The sequence below is a fragment of the Neolamprologus multifasciatus genome, chromosome 12, assembly GCF_963576455.1.
Source record: "Neolamprologus multifasciatus chromosome 12, fNeoMul1.2, whole genome shotgun sequence".
Taxonomy (NCBI): Eukaryota; Metazoa; Chordata; class Actinopteri; order Cichliformes; family Cichlidae; genus Neolamprologus; species Neolamprologus multifasciatus.
Window position 1 is genome coordinate 15027589 of NC_140450.1, and position 15068 is coordinate 15042656.

Genomic DNA, 15068 nt, shown 5'->3' on the forward strand with positions numbered 1-15068 from the left:
ACAGTGTGTTGCTAGCTAAAGGTCCAGCTGCTGTATTGCACAGGGAGATTAGTAACATATCTAATTACTAATTACTCTTTGCTGACTTTATAAACGCCCAATTAGGATAACCGCATAACGGCAATATGTCTGTGAAGGTTCTCAGTCATCCAGGTCATCGTAGTCTAAGGAGCTTGGAAAGAAAAGTGTCTGGACTTCTAAGTTGCTTGAAGACGTTTCACCTCTCATCTGAGAAGCTTCTTCAGTTCTAGGGTCAAATGGTGGAGAGTCCCAGATGGTTTGTATAGCATTCACACTCCACCTATAGAACATCTCCACACCCTGTTGCCAATGATGGGGATTCATTTAGCCTTCCAGTAGTGTTCTGGCAAGTAGTGTGGACGTGGAACTTAAAAAAGTCTTATAATGTCAGAGTAAACCCAACAAGCTGCCTGTTGACTCCCTCAGCTCACTGACAAAGGGTCATCAGAGCTTCTAATCACCCGATGACACATATTGGTTAAACCATATCCATGCATGTAAAAGAACAAAAATACTTGGATATTGCATTTCACTAAATATGTCAGACTCGATGTTCAATCAGGATGACCTGCAGTAGCACTGTGAAACACCCTGGAGTCATTTTTGACCAGGACATATCCTTTAGTGCACAAATTAATCAAATGTCATTCACATGTGAAGGCTGGATGACTGGGGGACCAAGGTAGCATGATGATTAGCACTGTTGTCTCACAGCAAGAAGGTCCTAATGTCTAATCCATCATCTGGCCTTTCTCAGTGGAGTTTGATTGGAGTGGAGGTGATTTTAAACTGGCCAATGTGAGTGTAAGTGGTTGTCTGTCACTCTGTGTTAGCCCTGCAACAGATTGGCAACCTGTCCAGGTAATCTTGTATGCTTCACATTGTGAACCTCATTATACCAGTAAATAAACAGTGTTGCAAGTGAATGTGTGTCACTTTGGCAGTAGAGGGCAGCAGAGTGCTTTGGAACTCAGTTGTTCACATAGCCGTCTTAAACTTGCCATTCTGGCGAACAGCAGCATGTTTCCTCAGCTTGTTATCTCTCCTGTTTTACAGGATTGTAATCTGTCTTCACATCCACTGTATTTGAGTATGTACAGCACTCTGAAAATGTGTTTTCTTATTTCCTCTTCCTTATTTATTGCACTTGTCACACATATGTTTCAGATCATTAAACAAATTTTACTATTAGATAAAGAAAAATTGAATAAATATAAAATGCTGGTTTTTTTTTATTATACTTTTATTTATTGAGGGAAAATAAACTACCTGTCCCTATGTGAAAATATACAGCCCATTATGTCACCACCATGACAGTGAATAGAAGACTAATGATACTGACAGTCGTGCAATACCAAAAACAAGAACTACACAGCTAGTATACCACAAAGTGAAACAGGGGAACATCAAAACATGGGAGAAATGTAAACACTACGAGTATTAATTGAGTTACTGAGTTTGTGGAACACATCTAATTCTTTAAAATGTCAAGTTTCTGAGGCATGTCTCGTGGGATTCAGCACAACCAGCAGCCGGCAGTAAAAAGAATAACAAAACAAAAGGGAAAGGTGGAGTAAGGAAGGGGGTTGGTGTGTTAAATGGCAAACAGGAAATCAGGGTGGCAGCTGTGACAAGAAGAATTGTCCGTAGTTTCCATAAATGAATAAGCTAAACACTGGATTTTGCTACTAAATAAAGAAACTAAGGCATAACAATCTTGCAGCCAACAGGAGCTGTGGTTTCAAACAGTAGAACCTGGCTTCAACGCTAATACATGACCTGATGATGACTCTAGGCCAGAGATCAAAGTTCTTCTTCATGTCAAGCAGTTCACTCTCACCCTTGTGGGAGGTCAAAAAGTGGAAGATAGAAATGGAATGGAACCAGGCATAGATGTGTTATATCATTATCCACAAATGGAGAAAACTTGGAACAGTGGTGATCCTTCCCAGGAGTGACTATCCTTCCAAAAATGTTTCAAGAGCACATCAACGACTCATCCAGGAGGTCACAAAAGAACCCAGATAACATCTAAAGAACTGCAGGCCTCATTTGCCTCAGTTAAGACCAGTGTTTGTAAATCAACAATAAGAAAGGAGAAAAAACCACTGCTGACAAAAAAGAACAGAAAGGCTCGTCTCACATTTGGTGGTTACATACAGTTCAGTTATCCACGTGACAGAGAAGCGTATCTGAGCGAGTGTGTCTGTGTGTGTGTGTGTGTGTGTATGCAAGGGTGTGTGTGTGTGTGGCCCCTCGCCATACCATACAAGGCATGACTTTAATCAACCTCTCCAGTCGCCCCCATACAGAGTGTGCCCTTTCACAAACTAACATGTGTACAAGCCATGCAGAAAGCAAAAGTGAACAGTCTTGCAACTTATAAAAACAGGAACTTGTGGTTTCTAAATGTGCAACAGAAAATTACAGCAAAGAGACAGCTTCTTTCATCTTATGCATACAACAGAAGCTGCAAGAAACATTTTGCAAGCAATGGTTATATATTCTTGTTGCACAAATGACAATTTTAAAAGACTTAACTCTAACAAAAAGTAAATAAAAACATAATGCAATGATTTTCATTGGTCATTGGTCACAGTGGAGCATAAAAAACATCAAATGTTTAAAATGAGAAAATGTACCGCCATTGGTGCCACTGTAGCAATGGTGGTACATTTGAATTTTTGATGTCAGCAATATGTCACAAAAAAGCTGGAACAGGGCCATATTTACTACTGGGTAGTATCTTTTAACAGTCAGTAAATGTCTGGGAACTGAGGAGGCCAGTTGCTGGATTTTTGGGAGAGAACTGTTGTCAAGAGATTTATTCTAAAGACACTTCTTCAGCTAAGAATCTAAAGGTAGAAACACACAGACACTGCAGCTTTTACTTGCAAGGGCAATCACAGAACGCTCACACCAGAGTGGGGGCCTTGTGATGTGCGCTCTGTTCCTGCACTTGTCTTTATTTATATACAAAAATAATACAACAGTGAGTACGTCTATTCATAGAAAGAGGAATGTTAGTGCGTATGTAGGTGTATGTGTGTGTGATTCTGAAGGACGTGGCCCCTCTTCTTGTTAGGGAGTGCAGATAAAAGTGTCCAGCTCTCCTCTTCCTGGCAGGAGTGAAATAATAACAGCTTGTTCAGCTATTATCGCTGTGAGAAAGAATTTATAAAACAAGTCTTGTAGTGGACAACAGTCTAAGTCATAAAAAGGTCATCCTGCAGTATTCTATCATATGCAAACTTATATCATTAAAAGCTTATACTGACTACTAAGTACAATTTTCCATTGACAACTGTTGTCCTATATTTGTGGGGGATTCCAGCTTCTCAACACTCCTGTATATGTTCTCAGTTGGGGAAAGGTTCAACTCAGAGAAAGTTTATTTAGTTATTCTGTTTATTTGGGGGTGAGCACAATTACGTTTCTGGGATTTTCTTACCTGGATGATTAACCATGCATTGAGACAAAAATCTCAACTAAATCTTTAAAATCCTCTTTTTATACCAAAATAAAATAATAACGGTGTTTCAAAAGTATAAAAAAAAGTAGAAAGTACAGATATGTGTCTGAAAATGTAAGCAGTAGGCCTAAAGCAAAAAACTGCCAGAAAAATAAATGATTAAATAAATTAAGATACCTGAAAATTCTACGTAACTGCTCTTACTTCTCACCTCCGGTTAACTAAAGGCACCAGCACACCATTTGGAATGGTTCTGCCTAGTCTAACCCTTGATTTGACTTGTTGGTACCAGAAAAGTTGATATCGCTGTTGATATCACTCACTGTTCAAAATAAATGATAGCAGCATTTTGCATAATGTGCTAGAGCAGGATTATCCTCCCATGTATTGAAAAGTCAGTGCCTGGATTAATCCATGTTGGTGTGTATTTGGATAGAATTGTATGAAGTGCTTTCAGTCCAGCTAGCAGAGCTGTGGCTATGATGAAGTTATCAAAGCACTTCATTCTCCGAATGAAAGCTTCATTGTGTTTCCCAGATTTCTCAAACATAGAACGGTAAGCTTTAGTGATAAAGAATTTCTTGTCCACTGGCCTTGACCACATACTTTTAGAGAAAAAGAGTATTATTATAGAGTATTTTCACTCTTCAGCAGCCAGTGTTTTTGTTCTGGTTTTGTTCACCAACTTTCTTTGTGTTTTTCTGCTCAACTCATTCCCGTCACCCACCCCAGCCACAGAAGGTTCTTGAAAGGAGGTTTTGCCATACAAGCCTAGGCTTGACTGTTGGAGTCTCAAAAATTCCCTGGAACTTTCCAGTGACGCACACTCATGTGACTGTTCAGACGTTAACAGATTGTTTTCATCTGCTCTTTTACATGAGGACAAAAAATACTCTAACTTAAGGTGTCTGTCTGTTAATATTTTTAAGACTGTCTTACTGTACAGGCAGGTTCTCTGGAGTTAATTTTAGAACACTATACACTTTGAATATGCTTTGATTGAGAAACAGTCAAAGCATAAAAACAATAATAATCAAAAAATTATATAACATAAAACTGTCCAGGAACAAGTTTCAGGTGTACAAGAATGGTTTCTGGGGTAAAAAAAAAAAAAACTATTGCAGAAATGGGAATGAACACAAAACTTCAACCTACAGATATTAGTTGAAATAAATGTCTGTAATATGATACAGTAAGGTAAGTATATGATAAGAGTAGGAGGGACTTGGCTAAAGCTGTATATATGCAGTGGTGCTGGTGCTCAAGTTGACAGTCATCATGAAAGCTGCAGCTGCCCCCCTGGTGATCTTTTTCTTTCATTTCTGCTCTTCAGTACCTGTGAGCCATCCAACAAACTGGCTCAGACAATGCCGTGCCTCTGTCAACCTCTCCATCACAGCACTGGAGGTGCTGCCAGGTGGAGGCTGGGACAACCTCCGGAACATGGACATGGGTCGAGTTATGAACCTCAGCTACTTCCAGTGCCAAACTACTGAGGACGGGCTCTACCTTATCCCAGATGAAGTTTTTGTTATCCCTCACAAAGAGACAGGTGTGGAGACCAGCTCAGAGATAATCAGGTCCTGGCTTGAGCAGAAAAGCTCGACCTCTGAAAGCATTAATGCAGACATATCCTTCCTCCCAGTTCTCAATGGTAAATTTTCTAGTGAGAACAAGAGAATGAAAACCCATCAGGTCAGAGACTCTTCAACCACAGCCAGAGTGCAGGTAAGTTTATCTTCAGATGTTTTAGTGTAAAATGAAACACAAGTGCTACAGTTGGGGTACTTCTTCATTAAAGCACTTTTAAACATTTTCTTTGCGTAAGAAGTACTCTGTCTTTAAAATTTAGTTGCTAAAATATGATAAATGGCATTACATATTTTTCTTTATTAGTCTCTTTAAACCAATGAATGCTAAAAATATTTTTTGTGTTAGGAAGAAATAAATTATGACATTCAAGATTTATTAAAAAAAAATATGGCATATGGAAAATTAGTTATATATTAATGATAAAAAATACAGCAGTTAGCAATAATAATATTGTAATCCTCTCTTTCAAAGGTTCGTAACTTCCTCTACACAGTTAAGGTTTATCCAGACTTCACTCTGGACACACGATTTGTTCAGCAAGTCAGAGACATCGCTGATGCAATTGAAAACAACCAGACGAGAAGTGCAGACTATCTCTCAGAGATGATGGTGCTGGACTATGGGACTCATGTCATCACTAGTGTGGATGCTGGGGCGGCTTTGGTGCAGGAGGACTATCTCCGTTCCTCATATGTATCAGACAGCGAGTCAGAAAGTTCTTCTGTTAAAGCACAGGCTGGATTAAACTTCTTTGATAAGCTGAAGTTTGACATTAGCAGTCAAAGTGCCCAACAGAGCTCATCACTTCAAACATATCAGTCCAACATTACATACTCTCTCATTCAAAGCCACGGAGGTGCACCCTTTTATCCTGGCATCACTCTGCAGAAGTGGCAGGAAAGTACCAGAAACAACCTCGTTGCCATCGATCGCTCAGGATTTCCTCTGCACTATTTTATAAACACCAACACTCTCACTGATCTGCCACACCCTACGATTAGAAAAGTTGCTCTTAAAGTCAGTCAGGCTGTAGAGCGCTACTACAAGATCAATACTCGCCCCGGATGTGTTGATGTCAACTCCAAGAACTTCAACTTCCAGGCTAACAAGGATGATAATTCCTGTGAGGGTCCCGCTACAAATCTCAGTTTTGGTGGTGTCTACCAAGAGTGTGTTAAAATCAGCTCAGATGCAGATCCACTATGTGATGCCCTGGCACAGAAAAACCCAGATACAGGTGCCTTCTCCTGTCGTCCACCTTATTTACCAACTTTACTCAGATCAGAGGTGAGACAACAAAGCTACCCCAAGTATGAATGTTACGAGGAAAGTTATTCCTGTGGTTTCTTGTGGTTGTCAACCTGTTACAACAAACGGTGTCAGGATGTAAACTATGTTCGTTCTGCTCGCATCAACACCTACTGGTGCTCTATAAATGGACAGGCTCCAGAAAACTCAGGGTATCTGTTTGGAGGTATATACAGCCCCTCGCTCCTGAACCCCCTCACGAAAAGCAAAAGTTGTCCCCCAAATTTCATTCCAGTAAATTTTTTCTCAGATGGTGAGGTGATATGTATGAGTAATGACTATGAGGCAGGTACCAGATTCTCAGTACCATTCGGAGGTCTCTTCAGCTGTCAGTCAACCAACCCACTGGCAAACAATCAACGCAGGTGCCCTCCCAAGTTCAGTCAGCACCTTGCTGCAATCAGTGATGGCTGTGAAATCCTCTACTGTGTTCAGTCTGGACTGTTCACAGGTGGAGAGCTAAAACCCATCCATCTGCCTCCGTTCACCAAACCTCGACTTATCAGCATGCAAGCAACCAACACAGTAATGGTGATGACTGAAGGAGAAAACAGCTGGGTGAGAGTGGGCCAGACCAAGAAGTGGAAACTTGCCAAACCAGAAGAAATCAAGGAAATTGTTCAAGGCCTTAATCCTGAAGTCAATCAAATGTCTAATGGAAAAAAGGCAGGTGTAGCTTTTGGGGTGATGGGTATAATGCTGATTGTGGTCATAGTGGCAGTGGTCCTATTCAAGAGGAGGAGGAGGATGTCAGGGTTCAGATCTAGAGGTTATGAGGAAATACGTGTTGAAGTAGAGAGGGATTCACAACAAGATGAGGCCTGAGAACAGAATGTAGCTTAGAGAATGGCCAACAAGATACACACATTAAACTGGTGCAAGGGAATCTGACATTAATTTCTCTTCTTTGCTTGTCATCTTACTTGTGCTTCCAACATTACTAGAAAATGTTCACATTGAAGAGTTTCTATTTTAATTCACTCTTGTATTACTGTAGTATAGTAAACATACAAACCATACACTGTAAAACTGTAGATAGAGAGTAGCAGTCTTACTCTGAAATCACCAGATGGAGCCATTAAACAGAAAGCAGAGGTAATTTTGAATCAATGCTGCTCTCTTGAGGCCAAGAAGCACAATACTGTATATATTTTAGTACATAAACATAAACCACATGCTTTTAGTAAACCACGTATAATCGATACTGTAAGAAGATTTATATATATTTTTTAAAAGTATAGCATAAGACAAAAACCACTTTTGTCTTTAGTCTATTTTTTTTGAATACTTTGTAGATAGTACTTTAGTTTCCTGCTAAAGAATAATATGGTCATAAGGTGGAAATAAGAAGGTAATACTGGAAAAATAAGTTATTATTACTTAATTACCAAAGCAATATGCAACTAATAACCAAGTAATATGTCTTAAAAATGGCTATATCTGAATAATATTAAGCTGAAATATATGTAAAAGACTAAGAGGCCAGAATCTGGGGCTAATAATGTGGAAGCAAACGTTTGCTTATGAGGCAAAATTAGTCAGTAATATATAAGTAACCATGTGATCACCTGCTAGCAATAACATAGTAAGATCTGTGTATATACTTACTTTAAAGTAGAAGTGATGCCATAATAACAAGCTAATGTTGGTTGATGTTTTAACATATTAGGATACTAATACAATATCAGGATGATTTAATCAATGTTACCTTTTATCATTCTGCATTCTGCTTTGTTTGAAGGTAACAATGTATTGTTCTTTTCTAATTTTCATGGAAATTCCTACTTTTAACAACCACAAATATGGGACTGAAAAGGGAATTTTCTTTTATGTATCTGTGCCAACAATAATAAAACAACAGTGTTGCTCCACCAATCAGTCTGTCTATCTTTTAGGCTATCATACTACAGACACAGACACAAAGCTTTGTGACACGCCAACTTTGAATTCACCAAGTGGTTATTTTCCAACAAAAAGCAGATTAAAGTCTTGAACTCTTTTAGTGAGTGCACATTATTAATGTTATGCATGGTATGTTTCTAGTCATGTACACTCCCTGAACACCAGAACACCTTTTCAAAGGTTTTCTGTTTCAGTTTTCACATTGCACACATTATTTATCTGACTTTTAAAGAAACACAATATTTTTTTACAATTAAATACAATTCAATGTGAATTTAAAGGTACAGCCAGTATATGTTTTTTTTTGTTTGTTTGTTTGCTATTTATTGAGAGTCAATGGGTCAATGTATTTTTTATTCTTCAAGTGCCATCGTGCAATGGCCCTATAAGCATTTACAGGTCTCATCTCCTGAACTGAGTTTAGTGCTTTAAGACATTAAAACATTCATAAATCTGTGCATTTATTCCTGATCTTGTCACAATTGCTTATTGTCAGCAGATTAGACATGCCAGCAAATTTTAGGCTCAAGTGTCCTAAAAAAATGTATTTTCCTTTTGATTAACTTGTTGATAACATTATCACATCATATGAGAGTTTGTTCACTAAGTGTCAGAGTCCAACATTAGTTCCACTTCAAAGACACTTACCTTAACACAGGAGAACAGCAGCTAACACAGGCTAATAATAGATAACAGAGGCTAACAGGGCAAAAACAGCAGCGATTACTAACAGAAAACTTCAACCACTCACCCCAGTATATCATAGGCATTAATTAATGTTAGTTGGGGTCATACCCACAACACTTTTTCTTAGTCACTCCAAGATGAAAGTAATTAATTACACTACTCGTTACATTACTTTCCTGTTACACTGCCAAACAGCTGAAACACACTGCCACACTGCCTCATAATCACCATTTAAAATTATAATCTTGGGGCTACAGGCCCAGACACTAACACAAATCCCTATCCTAATGAGGACACACATATTATATTTCTCTTAGTAATATGGTATGAACACAAAGCTGAAAGCACAAAGCAAAAGAGTAAACCAGCACAAAGACACATCAAAGTGATCACTAGATTTTGCTTTAGAAAAATGAACAGGTAGAAATGCAGGCTGCAGCTTGAAAGCTCACCTGTTTTTTTTTCTGTGTAGTGCATTTCAACAATAGTTGTATAACTTTATTACTCCACCAATCTCCTAGTATATATTTTAGACTATTATACCATTGCCAATTTGGAGGATTGTGGGTAGAACACCTGCCTCAAAAACAGACTGCATATTCCAAGTTGTTATAAATATTTTTGTAACAATCTAAGGATATAATTTAACAACTTTCTTCAGCACCATATCATTAAAAAAAAAAAACAGTGCAGAGCAACTATGAGGATGTAACACTGTTATGTCATTAACAGTGTTACATCCTCATTGTGTTTGATAAATCCTCTCACCAGAAATAACTATCCCTGGTATAAGTAACAAGCATGCACCTTAAAGGAAGTAACTATTTTATAATAACACACATTATAAATAATTGATCACAGCTTAGATTTCTTTCCCCCCACAGTATATGAAATACATGATTGCTTGTACTGCCCTTGTATGGCCAACATGTGCAATGGCATTTTACACATGAACACTTGAGCTCCACCATCCAAAGTGCACAATGCATAAAAATGATGAAGAAGAGAGTATAGGCAGGGTGGAGGGAGTGGAGGTGAGTGATAGGGATTATTGATCAATATATTTGACTTATTCTGCCCCAAAGAAATCTTTTAGAAGTTTCACCTCAAAATGTCAGAATTCTCGATGCACAGGCCGAGGAGGGGGAGTGGCAGTAATCTTTCACTCCAGCTTATTAATTAATTAGAATCCAAATCAGTAGAATCAGCATACTTAATTAATCCCTAATGAAATGACGTGGGTTACAGTTGCTCCAATACAGTAACAGTAACAGAAACAGACTAGACTATTTAACAATACAATATGTTACAGATTTACAAATTTAAGAAATAGCACAATATATGTATATATACAAATTACTCAATAATAAATGTCAAGGATTGACAGAGGTGATTATAAATAAATATCAAGAATATTGACAGCAATATTACTGAGTAGAAAAGAGCGTGTGCAAAAAGGGTGTAACTACTGCAGTGTTTACAGTGTATTAGATGTAGGAGTTGTGCAGGGAGATGACCACGGGCAGGAATGATTTCCTGTGTCGTTCAGTGGTCCTTTTTGGTAATCTCAGTCTCTCATTCCAACCATAGTCTCAGACAGTTTCTAATCATTTAAAAGCCAAGTGCTTTGCCTTGTCCACCCTAATTGTTATCTCTCATCCACCTGGCCCCTCAGAGACTGGAAAAAAAAGCATATTTCTTCCATATTGGCTTCTCTTCATTGGCTGCATGTTAAATTCAGAATCAAATTCAAAATCCTGCTCCTCACAAACAAGGCCTTGAATAATGAGGCCCCATCTTATCTTAATGATAATGATAATCACTCCACTGGAGCACTTCACACTCAGACTGCAGGCTTTCTTGTGGTTCCTTGGGTATTTAAAAGTAGAATGCCTTTCTACTTTTAAATAAGGCAGAGCCTTAATAGCATGTGAAAGTGGCAGCGATGTAAACAGCCATAATCATGGAGGATCAATGTTGACAAAAGTCAGTAGAAACCTGGACTCTACCCATGGCTAATTCTTGTTCACTGCCATTCATTTTACCACTTTAGAAATGCCATGAAAAACTTTTTGTCATGAATTGTCCATCCTCTTTGCACAGATGTAACATGTTTTGCTCACTGGGCTGATGTAGGTAGGAAGTGACAAAAAAAACCAAACAAAAAACATAGAATAAAAAAGTTAAATAAATCATGGAACGTATAAAACAATATCTATTAAGAAAAACTACACCATAAAAGTATTACAATTATATTTCCTGAGGTGGCCATATTCTGGGTTAATAACATCTCAACAACCATTACTAATTGTGAACAAGCTCCACATGTTCAGGGAAATCCTGAGAGCTCTACAGACTATATGAATGCAAATTGAAACAACATTTCTTACACTTCTTACAAACTTAGACTGCTCACTTTCTTTCACACAGAGAAATTACTGTTTTTGAAGCTTTTCTGCAGTTCAGATCATTTATCATAACTTTTGAATAGTGTGTGGAAACTAAACCAAAATGAAAAGGAGACTTTCTATACTTTGAGGAACAGTTCACTAGGTGTCAGCCTAGAGATCTGATATGTAGCTGTCAACACATGACTGCAGAAAGAGGTTATTGTATAGCCAAAGTCATCCTCTAAACTCATTATGGGAATGAGATACAGATCACAGCTACACATATGTACACATATGTAAGCTTTTCAAAACCCACTTTTGGAAGAATATGAAATTAATGAAACTGATGACTGCTGGCACCTATAATTTAGCGAAATTATATCTGAATTAATATCACTATTGTATAAATGATCATATTTATACATAGATTTTCCCTTTCTTTTTCTTTTATTTGTGTGGCAAATGTATACACGCGCTGAGGTGAAGTGGGGGTAATGATGAATCTGAGTTTTGAGCATGGGGTAGGGAATAAGTATGTACATAGTTCTTTCTACTTCATTTCAGACGTCATCAAACAAATGTAATTATTAGACAAAGCTAACACAAGTAAAATATAACAGCAATGTTCAGTGGCTAGTGGACTTAAGAGAGAAGGGACACATTGGGGAACAAAGAGCTTGGTCTGAATGAAGAGTCCATGTGTGAGTGGCCTGAGTGATAATGGTTAGAAAAAAAAAGATGATGGTTACTCAGATCATTGCTGAAAATGTTAGGGTGAGTGGGCAGGGATGGTGTGTGGGGGGTGTTTGTTAACAGTCTGAATGGCCAAGGAGAAGAAGCTGTTTGTGAGTCTGAAGATGTGTCCTGATTGACCTGATTGACCTGAGGTGCTGACCAGAGGGCAGTGGGTCAAAGAGGTGGTTAGCATGATGCAAGGGGTCACCTGTGATGGCTCTGGTTTTCCTGAGACAGAAAGATCTGGCGATAGTCTTGAGAGCGGCAGAGGGCAGCCAATGATTTTTGGGGCGCTGTTAATTACCCCCTGCATACCTAACACCCAGTCAGTAGGAGAGCCTCCTCTCCACTGAAGAGAAGTGCCAGCTGCAGCTTCTGGCCCAGGTTATTCCTCAGGACATGGAGGAAGTGAAGTCCCTGCTGGACTTCTTTACCAGGGCATTGATGTTGTTGTTCCAGGTGCCTCCTTAAGTGCATTATGAGTTATTTTGTTTAAAGGATGTTAGTTTCAGTGATTAAGTTCTCTACCTCCGCCCTGTTAGCTGTCTGATCTTCATCAGAGACAAGGTCAACCATGGTAGTGTCATTGGCATGTCTGCCCTGCCCCAGGGCAGCTGTGGCTACAACTGTAGCTTGCCTTCACCAATGTATGAATGTGAGAGGGAATGAATAGTGGTATTGTAAAGCGCTTTGAGGGGTCCCGAAAAGCGCTATATAAATGCAATCCATTATTATTATTATTATTATCCACCCATCTAGTGAGCTTTGACATGTATACAAGGTAAGGAGCCCTAAGGTGAAATGGACTTCCAAAATTTCCCATAAAGAGGAAATAGGTCTTTGAAAGTATGCTGGCTAAACCCTGCTTAGCTCTCCCCACAATCTTTCAGTTCTTTGATTTTAAAGACACTGCCCTGTTTGGCCCCATTTTATACCCATTTTTATTTTATTTTTTTGCTTCTCATACAGTACTCTAGTTGATTATTTATTATATGTATAAACATGTATAAAGGATCAAATACAGTAACATACTATCAGAGAAATACTACAAGAAGTTGAAATACATACTTTCAGTCAGTGTCACAGCAGCTCATCCACTTTTACTTTCAAGCACATCCCAAGTATGCTCTTCTAGACTTGAGATCTAGTGACTGTAGAGGCCAATGAAGTCTCAGTTTTCTGTTCTTAGCTGACAAGTGCGGCCCCAGGTATAGTATTCTGTTGCTGCAGTCCATCTGATTCAAGGTTAGATGTGTTGTGCTTGCAGAAATGCTCTTTTGCATAACTTGTTACTGCAGCTTTCCTATCAGCTGTAGTTTGGCCATTCTCCTCTGACATCAACAAGGTATTGTCACTCAGGGAAATGCTGTTCACTGGATATTTTCTCATTTCAGACCATTCCCTGTAAACCCTGGAGATGGCTGTACAGGAATATCCCAGTACATCAACAATGAAACCATGTCTGAAATACACCAGCCTGTCCGCCCTCAGCAACCATCTAGCATTTAATCATCTATTCTAGGTCTAGGTCTAGACTGATGATGCAGGGGTCTTGTATGTTGGCTAAGTAGAACGGGCAGTTATAAACAGTCACCTGGACAGATCTTTTTCCTAGAACACTGATCACTAACCATAGTGACACGGAGCTTCAAAGGCTTTCAACTGTGTGGTCTTGGACCATCAATACCAGGAAAGGTTCTTGGGCGAATCAGGGAGAGTGTGGGTTTGGCGGAGTAGTTTGTGTCTATGAAGGCTCTACATGTGATATCATTGAACCCCAAATACAATCCATGTGCCTGACCCAGACGGCCTACCCGCAATTGTGACTCAGTAAGGTAGGAAGGGTTTGTTGTCAGTGGCAGTTTGCTCCGTTCTGCCACCCTACCCCAGTTTGATGGTGGCTGTGGTGCTGGGCTTTGTGGACTTGAGCTGGACAGTAGTGTGTGGTGTGATTTGGCCTGGCTTACCAAACTGGTAACATTCACCCCTAGTCTGTGAGGTTGCTTTTTTTTAGTCTGCTGACAATCTCCCACCACTGGGCGTGGGTGTAGGGCCCATCAGGTCGGCCTGAAGAATCTCCCCCTGGGCAACCTGTAGAAATTATTGATGACACTGATGAGGAGAATGCATGCTTTTTGGGACACATTAGTTCTGATAATACCTGCACTGAAAGAAAATGGCTCATGCAGCTGCCAATTTATGGCATATCTGTTAAATTTACGACTGACACAGGTGGAAACATCACTGTACCATCATAGCAGACATACACATGCATGGTGTAATAATGTGACTGCTGTTCAGCAACATCAAACTACTCCGCCAAACCTTTTTACTCCCAACATAAGTTTACCTACTTTCACTCTGGCTATGGAAATATATTCCACTGCAACCCAATATACAGATGTGTCAGTGCTCACTTTATGAGCAAATACTATGCATGGCCTCCTTAGTTATTATTCTTGGTGATTTTAACCAAGGACACCTCAGTTAAACTAAGCCTCAGTCAACCACATAATACAACAATGTGGATCACTCTTAAACAACATTAAGTAATGCCTACAATCCAGTAGCTGCATTAGGATTCTCAGGCAATTTTATGGTTCACTTGATCATTGTTTACAGGAAGAAACAAAGATTTTCGAAGCCTGTATGGAAAACACCTAGTCAGTGTGGACTAAAGATTCTGCAGGCATCTCTGGATGGCACTGACTGCAATTTTTTCCGGACTGCTGTGAAAAGTTTTGATGAGTATAAAGAGTCTGTAATGTCCTACATCAGCTTCTGTGAGGTCAGCTGAATACCATCACACACTAGGGTGAGTTAATAACAACAAGCCCTGGTTCACATCTAAGCTGGAAAAGCAGGAAGCATTTTAGAGGTGCGACAAAGCCAATTTCAATGCATCAAAAAACAGGTTTAGCAAGGACGAGAGAGAGGCTAAACAGCTGTACTCTGAAACT

At 39.2% G+C, this 15068-nt stretch overlaps 1 protein-coding gene across 1 annotated transcript; it reads left to right on the forward strand.

Annotated features, from left to right (window-relative positions):
- The first annotated feature begins 4730 nt into the window (after positions 1-4730).
- Positions 4731-8536, forward strand: LOC146506656 (macrophage-expressed gene 1 protein-like). Its single transcript, XM_085179521.1, has 2 exons — positions 4731-5221; positions 5558-8536. The coding sequence occupies exons 1-2, from the start codon at positions 4772-4774 to the stop codon at positions 7217-7219; spliced, it is 2112 nt and encodes a 703-aa protein (XP_085035647.1). The 5' UTR covers positions 4731-4771; the 3' UTR covers positions 7220-8536.
- Positions 8537-15068: the final 6532 nt, after the last annotated feature.